The sequence below is a fragment of the Pleurodeles waltl genome, chromosome 3_1 (genome assembly GCF_031143425.1).
Source record: "Pleurodeles waltl isolate 20211129_DDA chromosome 3_1, aPleWal1.hap1.20221129, whole genome shotgun sequence".
Classification (NCBI taxonomy): Eukaryota; Metazoa; Chordata; class Amphibia; order Caudata; family Salamandridae; genus Pleurodeles; species Pleurodeles waltl.
In genome coordinates, this window is record NC_090440.1 from 1,143,618,507 (window position 1) to 1,143,633,030 (window position 14,524).

The 14,524-nt window shown below is 46.7% G+C and overlaps 1 protein-coding gene across 1 annotated transcript in view; it reads left to right on the forward strand.

The window, feature by feature from the left end:
- Positions 1 to 14,524, forward strand: part of NCAPD3 (non-SMC condensin II complex subunit D3) — a 675,764-nt gene that overhangs the window by 422,827 nt on the left and 238,413 nt on the right. The window contains exons 21-22 of the mRNA XM_069224452.1: positions 3,730 to 3,844; positions 3,934 to 4,053. Of these exons, the coding sequence (XP_069080553.1) occupies positions 3,730 to 3,844; positions 3,934 to 4,053 (235 nt within the window). The remainder of the gene's footprint in view (positions 1 to 3,729; positions 3,845 to 3,933; positions 4,054 to 14,524) is intronic.

The following is a 14,524-nucleotide window of genomic DNA, read 5'->3' on the forward strand; positions in this document are numbered from 1 at the left end:
CTAGGGGAAAAAGGGGGGTTATCGCTGCTCGAACAGCCAGGTCTTTAGGAGTCTCCGGAAAGTGCGTGGTCCTGGGTGGTCCTGAGGCTGGTGGGGAGGGAGTTCCAGTTCTTGGCCGCCAGGAAGGAGAAAGATCTCCCACCCGCCGTGGAGCGGCGGATGCGAGGGACAGCAGCGAGTGCGAGGCCAGAGGAGCGGAGGAGGCGGGTGGGGACCTCTTGTAGGTTGGTCTTGGCGCTGGCGGGGTCCTTGGTGAGGGAGAGTATAAGTTGGGTGTCGTCGGCGTAGGAGGTGATGATGATGTCGTGCTTGCGTACGATGTTGGCGAGGGGGCTCATGTAGACATTGAAGAGTGTCGGGCTGAGTGGTGAGCCGTGGGGTACGCCGCAGATGATCTCGGTGGGTTCTGAGCGAAACGGAGGGAGGTAAACTCTTTGGGAACGGTTTGAGAGGAAGGAGGCGATCCAGTCCAGGGCCTGACCTTGGATTCCGGTGGAGCGGAGGCGGGTGATTAGGGTGCGGTGACAGACGGTGTCAAAGGCAGCCGAGAGGTCGAGCAGAATGAGGGTGACTGTTTCACCGTTGTCCATCAGGGTTCTGATGTCGTCAGTGACTGAGATGAGGGCGGTTTCAGTGCTGTGGTTGCTTCGGAATCCGGTTTGTGAGGGGTCGAGCAGGTTGTTGTCTTCCAGGAAGGTGGTCAGCTGTTTGTTGACGGTCTTCTCTATTACTTTGGCTGGGAAAGGCAGAAGAGCGATGGGGCGGAAGTTTTTCTAGTGGCAATCACTTCAACATGAAGGGTCAGCGAAATCCAGGCCCTCTGTGCCCACGAGCCCTACACAGTATTTCACTCATCTAAAGTAGTCCTACGAACACATCCTAAATTTCTACCCAAGGTTATATCCGACTTCCACATTAAGCAGTCGATTTCCCTATGTACTTTCTTTCCGAACCCTTCCACGCCAGCAGAGAGGGCTCTCCATTCTCTACATGTTAAAAGGGTGTTGAAATTTTATCTAGATAAGACCAATCCCCTGTGGAGGACTTCGCAACTGTTTGTCAATTATGGTACGGTCCGTACCGTCTTAGCCACCTCCAAGCAATCGATCTCGAGATGGATAGTCTTCTGTATTTTATTTTGCTATCAACCAGATAAGAAAACCCTACAGGGTAAACCAAAAGCACATTCCACCAGAGGCAAGTCAGCTATGACTGCTCTTTTGCGGAATGTTCCATTATCAGAAATTTGTAAAGCTGCGACTTGGAGATCAGTTCACACCTTCACTAAACACTATTGTCTCGACTCTGATGCTAGGGCAGATGCTCAAGTAGGACAGGCTTCTCTTAGGAACCTCTTTGCTTGAGAGAATATTCTCTGATTACTCTATCTGCTTCTCCGCGGGTTATGGGATGGGCTTGCTATTCTATTCAACGCTTTTGACTATACATGGAAATCCCCTACGAGAGAAGGTATTGTTTCTTACCTGTAACTCCAGTTCTCTCGTAGGGGTATTTCCATGATAGTCATAGGCAACCCTCCCACCTCCCCGGGGGAGCAGATAGATGGCTTTATTAGATTAATACTTATTCTCAGCCAATAACTACCTGCAAAAACAACTGGGTAACTGCCTCTCTCTAAGCATGATGGGATACTGGAGGACTGGCTGTTCTTAAAGGCACAGTATCCTTTTTCTTCATTACTAATGGCAGCCTATGGGCTACACTGCTCTGCACTCCTTCATAGGGTTTTGTTTCTGATATAAAGAGTTTTGTGAAGGAATTTTTCTGAAAAATTACATTCATTTGTCAAGCAGTTTAATGCTTTAACTTCAAGGACAATCTGAATGAAGAAGTTTGAACACTGTAGCCCTTCCTATAGGCTGCATGGGAACATTCTTAAGTGACTTGGCAGGCCTTTCTGAAGTAAGGCGAACATGGACACTTAAGAAGTTATATTGAAAAAAGTGCTCCGGGGTCCCTGCAGGCTGGTGGGGAATATTCAGCGCTTATGACTATCATGGAAATACCCCTACGAGAGAACTGGAGTTACAGGTAAGAAACTATGCCTTATCATTCAAACCACCATAGGCTTATGAAGCCTCCCACTAGGGCCTGAAGGCCACGATTCAGTGTACACATGCGATCCTGGTTTCATATTTTAAATAATAACTTCCAGTAATGTAACCTTGAGTAAATTTAAAATCAGCTCACCCATACTCATTTGTCCATTGTCATTTCAAGTGTCGACTGTACTTTCTACTGTGTGCTCAAAGATGGTATTAACAAATGTATTTACTGCACAGTCTTAACTAATTTTCCTGTGTTTCTCTTCCTGACCTGCCTGTGCTTCAAAAGCTTGATGATAGAACTGTAATCTGGATTGTACTGAAGGGCACATTCTTTCTGCTTTTCCAAAACGTCCTTATGTTTGTTTATCCTTTTTGCAAATTCAGATTATTTGAACAAAAAATTTGAAAAAAATACTTTTTGAAAAATAAGTGTATGATTTAGGTTTCTTTTGCCATAATTATGCCAAGTAAAATTGAAATTCCAACAGACATTTTTGTTATGTTGCAACCTCTTTACCTTCTGTTGAGATCTCAGACCTTACTTGTATGCCTGTTCATTGCTTCTTTACAGGCCTCTTCATAGCTGGTGGAGCTTTATCTATTGAGAAGGGCATATTATTTTTCTGTCTGGTTAGAGGCCCTCATGGCCTGTTTGTGTACCTAGTGCTCACGTTGGGACTTCATTTCTTTCTCCTAAAAACTGACTGATGAGCCTACTGAATGCCTGGCTTGGTCTTCACTCATTTTGCGTCTTTGTTCTTCACTCATTTTGCGTCTTTGTTCTAAGTTTTGTGTTTTTCCCCCTTCTCTTTTATTATTCATAAATGTTTGTCCATTGTCACATTAGTAAACATTTTAGTTCTTGCAAAACTACTGACGAAACATGACTTACCACATTCTAGAGATTTGCTGTCATTTTGAATGTGGTATTGCACAAAACTTAGTTAGCACTAGCTTAGTTTGTTCCACTTGGCCTTTCTTGAATTGGAACTTGTTAAATGCGGAAGTTGGTTAACAAAGGCACCAAAGTTATGAACATTGATCCTGAGAAACAAAAGTAGAGTACATGCATCAATTCAGAGATGGAATGCAACTTGCATACATCTCTCTTTTGTGTGTATCAATAGAAGCCTTTTAAAAGGATATAAAACAATGGATCTTAAATTCTGTCCTGAAAAACGAATATGGCTTTAAGATTATACGCCTTTCAGATATGGTCATGGCAAAGACTTCCCAGTAAAGTGCATTCACTGCAAAGAATATATAACAAACACATTATCTCAGAATGTCTGTGGCTTAAATGCATTTGCCACCTATGCTGTGTCAACCACAACACACAGGTACTGTCATGGAGGAAAAGAATCAAAGTCTGAAATACTATTGTGTGACCTTCTAAAAGTGTGTGTTTATTGCTGCATGCAACATAATCAACACAATCTGGAAGGAAAACACACCCACCCACCTCTTAGTAATGGTATGTGTTCATATCCCTAGTATTCTTCCCCTATTGAGAATTTAATTTGTCAGTTCTTTGATGGGTGCCAGTGAGTTGGTCCATGGTAACCAGCCTACACAATGACTGATTTCCTCTTTGAAATAAATGTTTACATTTAACACTGTTTTGCACAGTGTAGATAGTTGTTTTTCCTTTTTTGCATAGGTGAGGCATCTTTTCACCCTGGGAGAGGCTGTACAGATGTGCCCAGCCAAAGTGGAAAAACGAATCTTCCTTTTGGTCCAGTCGATCCTAGCATCTTCAGACTGTTTGGACCAAGGTAGGACTGTAGAGTTTTCTGTAAATATTGAGGATGCTAATGTGAGATTAGAAGTTTTAAAATTTCATGGATCCTGTCTTTGCTTCCAGAAGTGGATCCCCATGAACGTGAGGACCTGCCAGCATCACAGCCTCTTTCTCAGCCTCTAACTCAATTCCGGGGATCCACTATGCCTCCTGTGGTGCGTGCACATGCCTTCATTACACTAGGTAATAAGTCTATATTACCTTCTGCAACAATTTTGCTTTGTTTCCTTCTCCGTTACCTCTTCAGTTCACTCCACCCTGTACTTTACTCATTACCACTGTTCTTGCAGTGCTTTGACAATTTCATTATAACTGCTTTCATGAAATCAGCTCTGTGACTTCTAGAGTCTTCCACCACACCCCCATGTCTTGGAGTGATCCTCCTCCACTTTAAATAACTATTGTCTGAATCGAATTTTTTAGCTTGAGCTTCAATGGCACTTATTCCCAATTCCTGCTGTGATCCTTGCGCTACCACAGTTATGTTTTTAAATTTATCTTGTTTGCCATGTCCAGGATTCCTTTTTCCTTATTAAGATATTGTGCCTTTGGGACCATGAAGCACATGCCAGAGAACGTATTCTAGAGGTTAGGTATATTTAAAACAAAAAAAAAAAGAGTTGAAGTGCTTCTGAGACATCAGTTAGAACTGTGTGTATGATAATGTAAACTGAAAAATGTTGCACCTGAGAATTGAATTGTAATTGGTTATAATATTACAATTTGAAATGACATTTTAATGTACTTTTCCCCATTATAAAATATTGTTTGCTTAAGCCAGTTGGTGATATCTTTTGTACATTGGCTGTCATGTATGGATTCTGCATCATGGTATCTTCACTAAAGGTAATAAGCATAGAATATTCCCGCAGGGCTCGAGGACCTGTGTGCATTTATTTTCATCAGTGCAGGATGGTTAAAAACTTGAATTGAAACTTGACACTTATTATCTGCAAAACGATGTGTCGCCTATGTAATAAATGCTTTTATTGGGTTTTTTCTCTTTCTTTCTGAAAACCACCAATTTTATAAAGCACAAATACAAAATTGCAGTAAGCTAGCTTTTTATGTAGTGTACCAATGAAGGAGTACACTGTGCAAATAGTACTTTAATAATCCCAAGTGCTCTGTTTGTGGTAGTGTGGTCGAGCCGTTTAGGCTTATCACAGCGGAGTGTTGAGCAGTTGTACACACAGTCAATAAATGAGACACACTTAAAAAGAAATCTGAGTCCAATTTAGAAATATAATACAGATTTTTAAAAATATTTAGACACCAAGATCTTTGATGTTGGGTAAGTACTTTAGACATTATTGATTTTTACAAGAAAAACTAATAAAATAGCAAAGCTGTCATGTTTGAGGCATGATGCTCTAACGCTGTAATTTTGTCCTATGGGAAAAACATAAACTGCATAGGTGTACTTGCAGACTATTGTAGCGGGTATATTTTAGTACTTAAGCTGCTTAGTGGTCAAGGTTCATGAAACTACCAGCAGTTTGGGTTTACCTGCCCTGGTGATTCCGGGTGCAGAGGTGCTGGTTGCGTTGGTAGCCTCGAGTGCTAAATGTCAAAGTCAATGGCAGTGTACCTGAAGAAGAAACGCTGCGGGGGGGTACTTCGGGACAAATCCGGCAGAACTTAAAGGGGGGGGCTTGGCTCTTGATGGTCTCTGGAGCACAGGGACGCAGTCTTTTTCCGTAAACCCAGGCTGAGGGGCTCAGGTGCTGAGGTGTTTTGTCCGGCGGGTGGCTGCAGTTAGAGGCTCTCACATGACTTTGACCGGGAGGGGTGGAGAAAACAGGACAGCATGGCCACTCTCGCCGATAGCCTTGTTAATCCTGACATTCCTCGATTACAGGTCAGTGTTGGTGTTTGGACTGGACACTCAGTAAGCCTTGATAATTGCAAGGGCTCCGGTACACAGGGTGTTGGTGCTGAGAGGCTACTGGAGGGGTCAGCATCTTGAGGCTTGGTGAAAGCGACGGGCCGCACCTCTGGGACTCGCAACAACCTCTTCCTGCCGTGTTGCTCCTTCGTTGGGCCTGATGACCTATAAGGCGAAGTACCAGGTCATGCTGTGGTGCCTGCAGATGCAGGTCTGGTGGCTTCATCACCCCAAGAGAGATGCTGCTTGTTTGTTGAAGGAGAGACCAGTCCTCCAGGGGTTTGAGGAGGCTGATCAGCTTCTGGACGAGTCGGTCTTTGTGATTGTCGTGGTGGAAGCAGCCAGGCAGGGTTTGGCACCACTTTTGGTGCAGGACCGCTATTCTCACAACTTCGGCTATTCTTTGTCCTTCCTTTGGTTCCCAGTCAACGAATCTTAAGTCCTGGTGTTAGGGGAAACTTGTATGTGGTGTACAAGCTGGTTGGTACCAGTCAGCCAGCATACTAAGAGACTATTAGGTTTTCTGGGGGCACTTCTTAGGTGCCCTCTGGATGCATGTCATAATAAGTCCGATACTGGCATCAGTACAGATCTATTGAGACAAGGTGTTTGATAACAAATACCATTAGTTTCAGTGCAATACATGGCCTTAAGATGGCTAGATGGCTGCCTGAACATTTGCAATATCCTGCTAAATGAAACTAGAGGGCATAGGGATACATCTGCTCAATCAGATGGGCCCTCACATGTAATGTAGTGCACCCTGCCTTAGGTCTCTAAGCCTGCTCTAGGGGTGAATTACATATATTAAGTGCAGTGGATATGGGCATTGCACGCAGGGTGTGTGCAGTGTTGTGTTTTCAAAATGGTTTGCACAATTTCATGCGTTATGCAGTGGCAGTCTTCATGTGTTTGACTGTGGGTCCCTTAGGGTGGTATAATACATGCTGCATTTACTAGGGGCTTATGGGGTGGTAAACTTCTTGCCAATTGGTTTACAATTAGATATTTGCCTTGTTGTAAGGGAAAGCACTGGCACTTGGGGGCCTGGTTAGCAGAGACCCTAGTGCACTTTCAGTCAAAAAGCACCAATCCTGGGGCAAAAAGTGGGGGTGACCATGTCAAAAAGGGCACTTTCCTACAAACATTACAGCACCTGGCTGAATAAAATACTATATCAGTAGCAAGAATCTCTAAACTCTTACAACAGGAAAAATTACAGAAAAGGTGCCTGTTCGGTCAAGAGTGCACAAGGTGATTAAAAACCAAAAATTACTCAGCTCCTTTAAGCAACCAGGATGTTTAATCTCCCAGGAAGCACTGTACCATTAATGTGCCTCACATCCTAGTTACTTTTTTTTACCTGCTTGTGCTGCGATGATTTCAGACACTTCAATTGCTTGTTTGTGAAATGTTTCTCAGAATTGGCTTGTCGAACAAGTTACTTACCTTCGGTAAAGCATTATCTAGTAGAGACTCTATCTAGCTGCAGATTCCTTACCTTTGAATTTCCTGGCGTCAGCTTTGAATCTGGAATTTTTTGCTGAGCAATACCCTGTGTGTGCCGTTAGGTGGCGTTGCTCGGATCTGAATGCGTCGTCCGGCTCCATCAGTGTCGTTGGAGCCATTTGACATGACACTCTCGCCTATAAAGGCACCACCCCGGCACGTACGTCAATTATTTTATCCACAAAACTTCCACGCCAGAACTGCAGAGTCATGGATAGAACCAACATATTGTCTGTGCAAAACTAGGGCCCTGAAAAGGGATAAACCCTAACCCTACCAGATATATCCGCAGAGCGGGAAGGCATGGATGGGTGTAAGGAATCTGCAGCTAGATAGTCTCTACCAGACAACCGAAGGTAAGTAACTTGTTCATCTGAAAGAGACTGCTAACTGCACATTCATTCCCTTTGAATAGATTCCCAAGCCATAACCTCCTGGTTGTGGGCTGCGGATGCCTCTGCCTACACTAAGAAGTCCTGTAGGACTGAACGGGCAAAGTGTCCGTCTCTCCGTACCTGACTGTCCATGCAGTAATGCTTTGCAAATCTGTGCAAAGATGCTTACGTTGCCGCCTGACAAATCTCCAGGACTGGAACACCCGAGCTAATGCAGTGTTAGCTTTGCCCCTGGAAGAATGAGCCCTCAGGAGGCTGCTTCCTGGCCAATGCATAGTATATCTTGATGTGAAATGATTCGCTTCTGCACTGCCTGACCGTATTTGCTCCAGCCTACTCCATAAAGAGTTGGTCATCCACCCGGAACTCTTTTGTGCAGTCAAGGTAGAAAGACAACGCTCTTTTTGGATCCAGCCGGTGGAGTGGCTCCTCTTCCTTAGAGGGACGCGGTGGAGTAAAGAAGTTGGGCAGGGTGATGTTCTGACCCAGACGAAATGGAGTCACCACCTTGGGGAGAAAAGAGAACTCTGGGCAGAAGTGTAATAGGTGGAAAAGCGTACAGGAGGCCTGAATTCCACGGACATCCAAAAGTGTCGCACAGCAATTGCTGCCTTGGAAACTCCAACATGCAATACTGCTGATATTGCTGTTCTCGGTGGAGGCGAACAGATCTACCTCCCCACTGCTAAAAGAGTGCTTGCGCTACCTCCGGATGGAGATACCATTTGTTATCCACAAGGCATTGACGGCTGAGTTTGTCCGCCCTGGCATTCAGAGAACCTGCCCTGCTGTTCCAGCCATGTCCAGAGACGCAGAGCCTCTTGACAAAGGGTCCACAACCCCACACCGCCCTGCTTGTTGCAGTACCCCATTGCAGTGGTATTGTCTGTGAACACCTGCGTTCTCTTCCAGGGGATCCTCATCAATAGTCATAAACATTGAATATTCCCGCCCTTGTGCGGGGACCTCGGAGCATATATAAAATATATACACATTATACATGTGTAACAAACAGTCATGCAGGCTATCATGTTAAAAACAGGCTAAAATGCTTTATTTCTATGAAGTTTTTTTTATTTTATTTTTTTATTAAATACTACAATAGAGCCTAAATAAGTACCCAAGCTCCTAAAACTAGGCTTGGGGAAGTAAGCAGTAGCAAACTCTAGTGAAAAAATAGAGAAAACTGCATTGAAAAACAATGAAGCATTCTTAGCCAATAGGCTGCATGTAGGTTAACACAGGAGAACCATAAAAACTTTGGCACTGTGCCTTTAAGACCCTGAGCACCTCCAGTATCCCACCATGCCTCAGGGGTGAAGGAAAGGTGACAGTTGGTTCACAGTTAGGTCAGTTCTTTTTTCCGGCTTCTTCTGAGAGGATCCTGGAGCATTGAGCTCTCAGTTTTTCTGAGTTTTCCTCAGAAAAATTCTTTAAAAAAGCGTTTTTTCACTTTTCACTCGACAAGTAACATCTTTGTCTGAGCTAGGAAGGTTTTTTTCTGACAGAAAAATGCCTTCTCTTTTTGTCAAATGCCCTGCTTGTGGGAAGAAGGCGGCCCAGTCAGATCCCCACTCTCTGTGCATAGTGTGCCTGCCTCAGAGTCACTGCCCTGACACTTGTAAGTACTGTAAGAACATGTCTAGGAGGACTCTGAAAGACAGAGAGAAGATCCGACTTCATGGGCTTCAGGAGAGGAAAAGAACATCGTCCTCCTCACTCCCCAGGCATCCAGAAGGCCATTCTCAGGAGAGAATGGCCCGGTCGACGTCGACGGGTAGGAAAATACCTGTTTGTTCACCGTCGACGTCGTCGCTACCACCGTCCCACCGGCATAGATCGCCGTCGACGGCGACAAACCCGACGTCGAAGGGAACGGTGTCGAGGGAACATCAGAGCAGGGGCAGGTCTCAGTTGACGGCAGCCCGCCGATCGACGTCGAGCCATCGCCGGCGTGCCCGGTCGCCGCCAAAGGCTGTGCGCCCCCCGACGTCAGGACACACGGCGTCGAGATCTCCACGACGGCACGAGAAACATCCGCCGTCAACCTCCCATCGCTCCACGTCGAGGCACACAACGGCGAGCAGGTCGAGGTCCAAGGAACGCCGTTCGACGTCAAGGCACTCATCGTCGAGGCACTCAACGTCGAGGCAGGACCAACCGACTGGGCGTCCTTCGACGTCGAAACAGCCATCGACGTCGACGCAGGTTTTACCTGTCCAACAGGGAGCAGAACATCGCCCCTCGCCAGACAAGGCGCCGTCTCCAGTGGTCTACATACCGAGCGACTCTTCTCGGTCAAGAGCATCTCCTGGGCATGTCTCGCCCATCAACCTATCTCCGAGATGGCTGGAGAGCCTCAACAGACCAGCGGCCTCCCCAGATTCGCAATATTCGCGAATGTATTCACCCACTGCCTCCCCGCCAAGAACGCCATCGCCGACAGCCGGGGCAGAACGGGCTCGTTCAGCTCCTCGACAGCCGACCGCGAGGACTAGGCGCTCGGCTACAGCGTCCCGCAGCAGATCTCGCTCTCAACGGAGATCCAGGTCGCGCTCAAGAAGATCACCCTCTTGGTCTTCATCAGGTTCTTCTGTCGGGCGTTACTCACCTACTCTTACAGATTCACCACCTGCTAGAGTCTCACCAGTGGATGACATAACCACATTCAACGAGGTGTTGCTAAGAGGAGCGCAGAAACTCAATATAGAGGTTCCAGAACCGTCTACCTCCTCATCAATCATCTTTGAGACGCTACAACAGAGATCAGCGTCGAAAAAGTTGCTGCCTCTAGTGCCTGGTTTGTTGCAGCCAACCATGGACACTTTTCTGGCCCCAGCCTCGCTTAAGTCTTCCCCGGCTCGGATTCTTAAAAAGTACAAGGCTCCAGAGCAAGACCCTTTATTCCTTAGGAAGGATCCGCCACCAGACTCAGTGATCATAGCTGCCGCCCGAAAGACCCACTCGGTGGCATCTTCATCCACGGTACCTCCGGATAAAGAGAGCAGGCATTTAGACTCTCTGGGAAGAAAGATGTGCGGGACAGCGGCTTCAGCAATGAAGGTCTCTAGTGCGTCTGCGCTCCTGGGCAGGTACGATCGTTCTCTGTGGGATTCCCTCAGTAGATTTACAGAAAAACTGCCCAGAGAAGACCGGCAAGATTTCCAAGAGATTCTACAGGAAGGATGCCTGGTATCTAACCAAGTTATCAGCGCGGCAGCGGATGGGGCGGATTTGGCGGCTCATGGGTACGCACATGGTATCTGTGCGAGGAGATCTTCCTGGCTGAGGCTCACTGGCTTGAAACAGGAGGCACAACAACGTATCCTGAATCTCCCATTTGCCGGGAATTCTCTATTCGGTGCCCATGCAGACGAAGAGATGGCCCGCATGAAGACCGAGGTGGATACCATGAAGGCGGTAGGCCTCGAAAGAAGGAAAGATTTCAGGCGGAGGTACAGACCGTACGATAGACGCCCTTTCCAACAGAGGGTTCAAACCCCTCATTGGTCGCAAAGGTCTCAGCAACGACAGGGACGCCCTCTGTTTCAGCGAAGAAACACAAGGGAGCGAGGGTCAAGCAGACCTCAACAGTCCACTCCAAAAGCACCCACTAAGCAATGAAGTCTCGCTTCCCTCGACACTGTACACCACTCCGGTGGGGGGGAAGTATTATTGCTCATCTTCACGAGTGGCACTCTATCACAAGAGACAAATGGGTGCTCAATATTGTCGAACATGGCTATTCTCTTCTTTTCAAACAGCCTCCACCACACTTGCCACCAACCAAACACAATCCGTCTCATCTCACCTTGCTACGCAAGGAGGCTCTCGCCCTCCTAAGAAAGAATGCCATAGAAAGGGTTCCACCTGCCCACAGAGGAAAGGGGGTCTACTCCCGTTACTTTCTAGTAGCAAAGAAGGGTCAAGAGGGCGTTTTCAGGCCAATCCTGGATCTAAGACTGCTGAACAAATACATAAGAAAGCAGAAGTTCAGAATGCTAGCGCTTCACCAAATTTTCCCTCAACTGCATCAGGGAGACTGGATGTGCTCCATCGACCTGCAGGATGCGTATTTCCACATCCCAATAGCTCCAAAGCATCGAAAATTCCTGCGCTTTCGAGTAGCGTTACAGCATTACCAGTTCAGGGTTCTACCCTTTGGCCTGAAATCTGCTCCAAGAGTTTTCTCGAAATGTATGGCAGTGGTGGCGGCACATCTACGAAGACAAAGGATATACATATATCCATACCTAGACGAATGGCTACTAAAGGCTTCTTCTCCGGAGCAGGCGAGAAGCCATCAGGACATTGTACTAGGAGTTTGCGAAGCTCTAGGTCTTCAGGTCAATTACCAGAAGTCAACCTTGACTCCAACGCAGAGTCTTCACTACCTAGGAGCTATCATAAACACAGAACTACAAAAAGTGTATCCTTCGGAGGAACGACTGTCCTCAATAAACAAGAAGTGCCAGGACCTGTTGAGAGCCAGCGCACCTACGGCACGTCAGGTGACATTACTACTGGGCTCCATGGCATCGTGCATCTTTACTGTCCCAAATGCCAGACTCCACATGAGACCCCTCCAAGAGGCATTGGAGGCCAATTGGAGCCAAAGAACAGGTCGCTGGGAGGACACAATGCGGCTACCGGAGGTAGCACTTCAGTCATTGAGATGGTGGATGCACAGACCTCACCTGTCAGTGGGCGCTCCGTTTCACCAGGTACTTCCATCTGACACTCTGGTAACGGATGCGTCTCTTCAGGGATGGGGGGCTCATCTGGGTCCTTTTCAAGCGCAGGGTCTGTGGTCAGACAAGGAGAAGCAGTACCACATCAATCTGCTAGAACTCAGAGCGGTCCATCTGGCTCTCAAGTCTTTCACACCGCTAATTCAGGGGAAAACTCTATTGATACAGACGGACAATACAACCACGATGTATTACTTGAACAAACAAGGGGGAACGAGATCCCTACCCCTTTCATGAGAGTCCCAAGCGATATGGCATTGGCTCCTGGCCAGAGGAATGTCAATCACAGCAGTTCACCTGCCAGGTCAGCAGAACGTAGAAGCAGACTTTCTAAGCAGACACCTGGAGGACGTTCACGATTGGGTCCTGCACGACGAAGTCGCAGAATACATCTTCGCGCAATGGGGTCGGCCTCAACTGGACCTCTTCGCAGACGATGTAAACAGGAAATGCCCAGACTTCGCATCCAGGTTCTACCGTCCGGGATCTCGAGGGAATGCCCTGTTGATCGACTGGTCAGGGACATTTCTTTACGCTTTTCCGCCGATTCCCCTCATTCCGGCAGTGATCAGCAAACTTTACGGATCCAGGACCAGAATGATTCTTATAGCGCCACAATGGCCTCGACAATTCTGGTACACGGATCTCCTCAACCTGTCGGAAAAACCTCACAGGAGGCTGCCGTGCAGACCGGATCTTCTGAGCAGAATGGAGGGCAGGATTCTGCATCCCAACCTACCCTCTCTGAGCTTAACAGCATGGCTCCTGAATTCCTGCAGTATGGGCACCTAGGACTCTCGCAGGAGTGCATGAACATCTTGAAAGAGTCCAAACGGCCTTCCACGCGGCGTTCCTACGCTTTTAAGTGGAAGAGATTCTACATATGGTGCTGTCAGCAAGGCCATAATCCCATACGGGCGCAGGAGGACGTCATACTGTCCTATTTGCTTCACCTAGCGAAATCCGGTCTGCAGGTATCATCTATTAAGGTACATTTGTCTGCTATTACTGCCTATCGCAAGTCACCTTCTCAGGAATCCTTCTTTACGAAACCTGTAATCAAGGATTTCTTAGAAGGTTTGAAGAAAGTTTTTCCGCCAATTCGGAGGCCTTCTCCTCCGTGGGAACTGAACATAGTCCTAGCAAAACTTATGGGCCCTCCTTTCGAGCCTATCCATAAGGCCTCCTTACAACACCTTACGTGGAAAACGGCTTTTCTGGTGGCCATTACTTCAGCGAGGAGGGTCAGTGAGATCCAGGCCTTGTCTGCAAAAGAACCGTACACGGTTTTTCATGACAATAGAGTAGTTCTACGAACTCACCCATCTTTCCTTCCGAAGGTGGTGTCAGAATTCCATATTAATCAGACCATAACTTTACCGACGTTCTTTCCCAATCCGGAAACTCCGGCTGAGAAAGCATTGCACTCATTAGACTTGAAAAGAGTGCTGAAATTTTATCTGGACAAGACAAAATCGATTAGACACTCTAACCGCTTGTTTGTGAACTATGGTCATTTAAGGACAGGAGAAGCAGCATCTAAGCGAACAATATCAAGATGGATAGTTTCTTGTATTGTTAATACTTACCAGCTAGCTAATAGACAATTGCTAGCGCGGCCTAGAGCGCATTCCACAAGGGGAAAAGCGGCTACTGCTGCTCTCCTTAACAATGTTCCTATATCTGAGATTTGTAAGGCTGCTACATGGAAGTCTGTCCATACTTTTACAAGACATTATTGTTTAGACTCAGATGCAAGAGCGGATGCCCAAGTGGGGCAAGCCTCTCTAAGGAATTTATTTGCGTAAGACATGTCTATTCCTGCACTTCTATCGGACAGTCCGCTGGGTTTAGGGATGGGCTTGCTAATCTATTCAATGTTTATGACTATTGATGAGGATCCCCTGGAAGAGAAGGATAAGTTACTTACCTGTAAATCCTAGTTCTCTTCCAGGGGTATCCTCATCAAAGTCATAAACAACCCACCCTCCTCCCCGGACGCACGTCTACTGGAAGTGCAGGACAGACAGTATTTTGATTCAATTATACAAATTGTCACCGTAAAAAGAACTGACCTAACTGTGAACCAACTGTCACCTTTCCTTCACCCC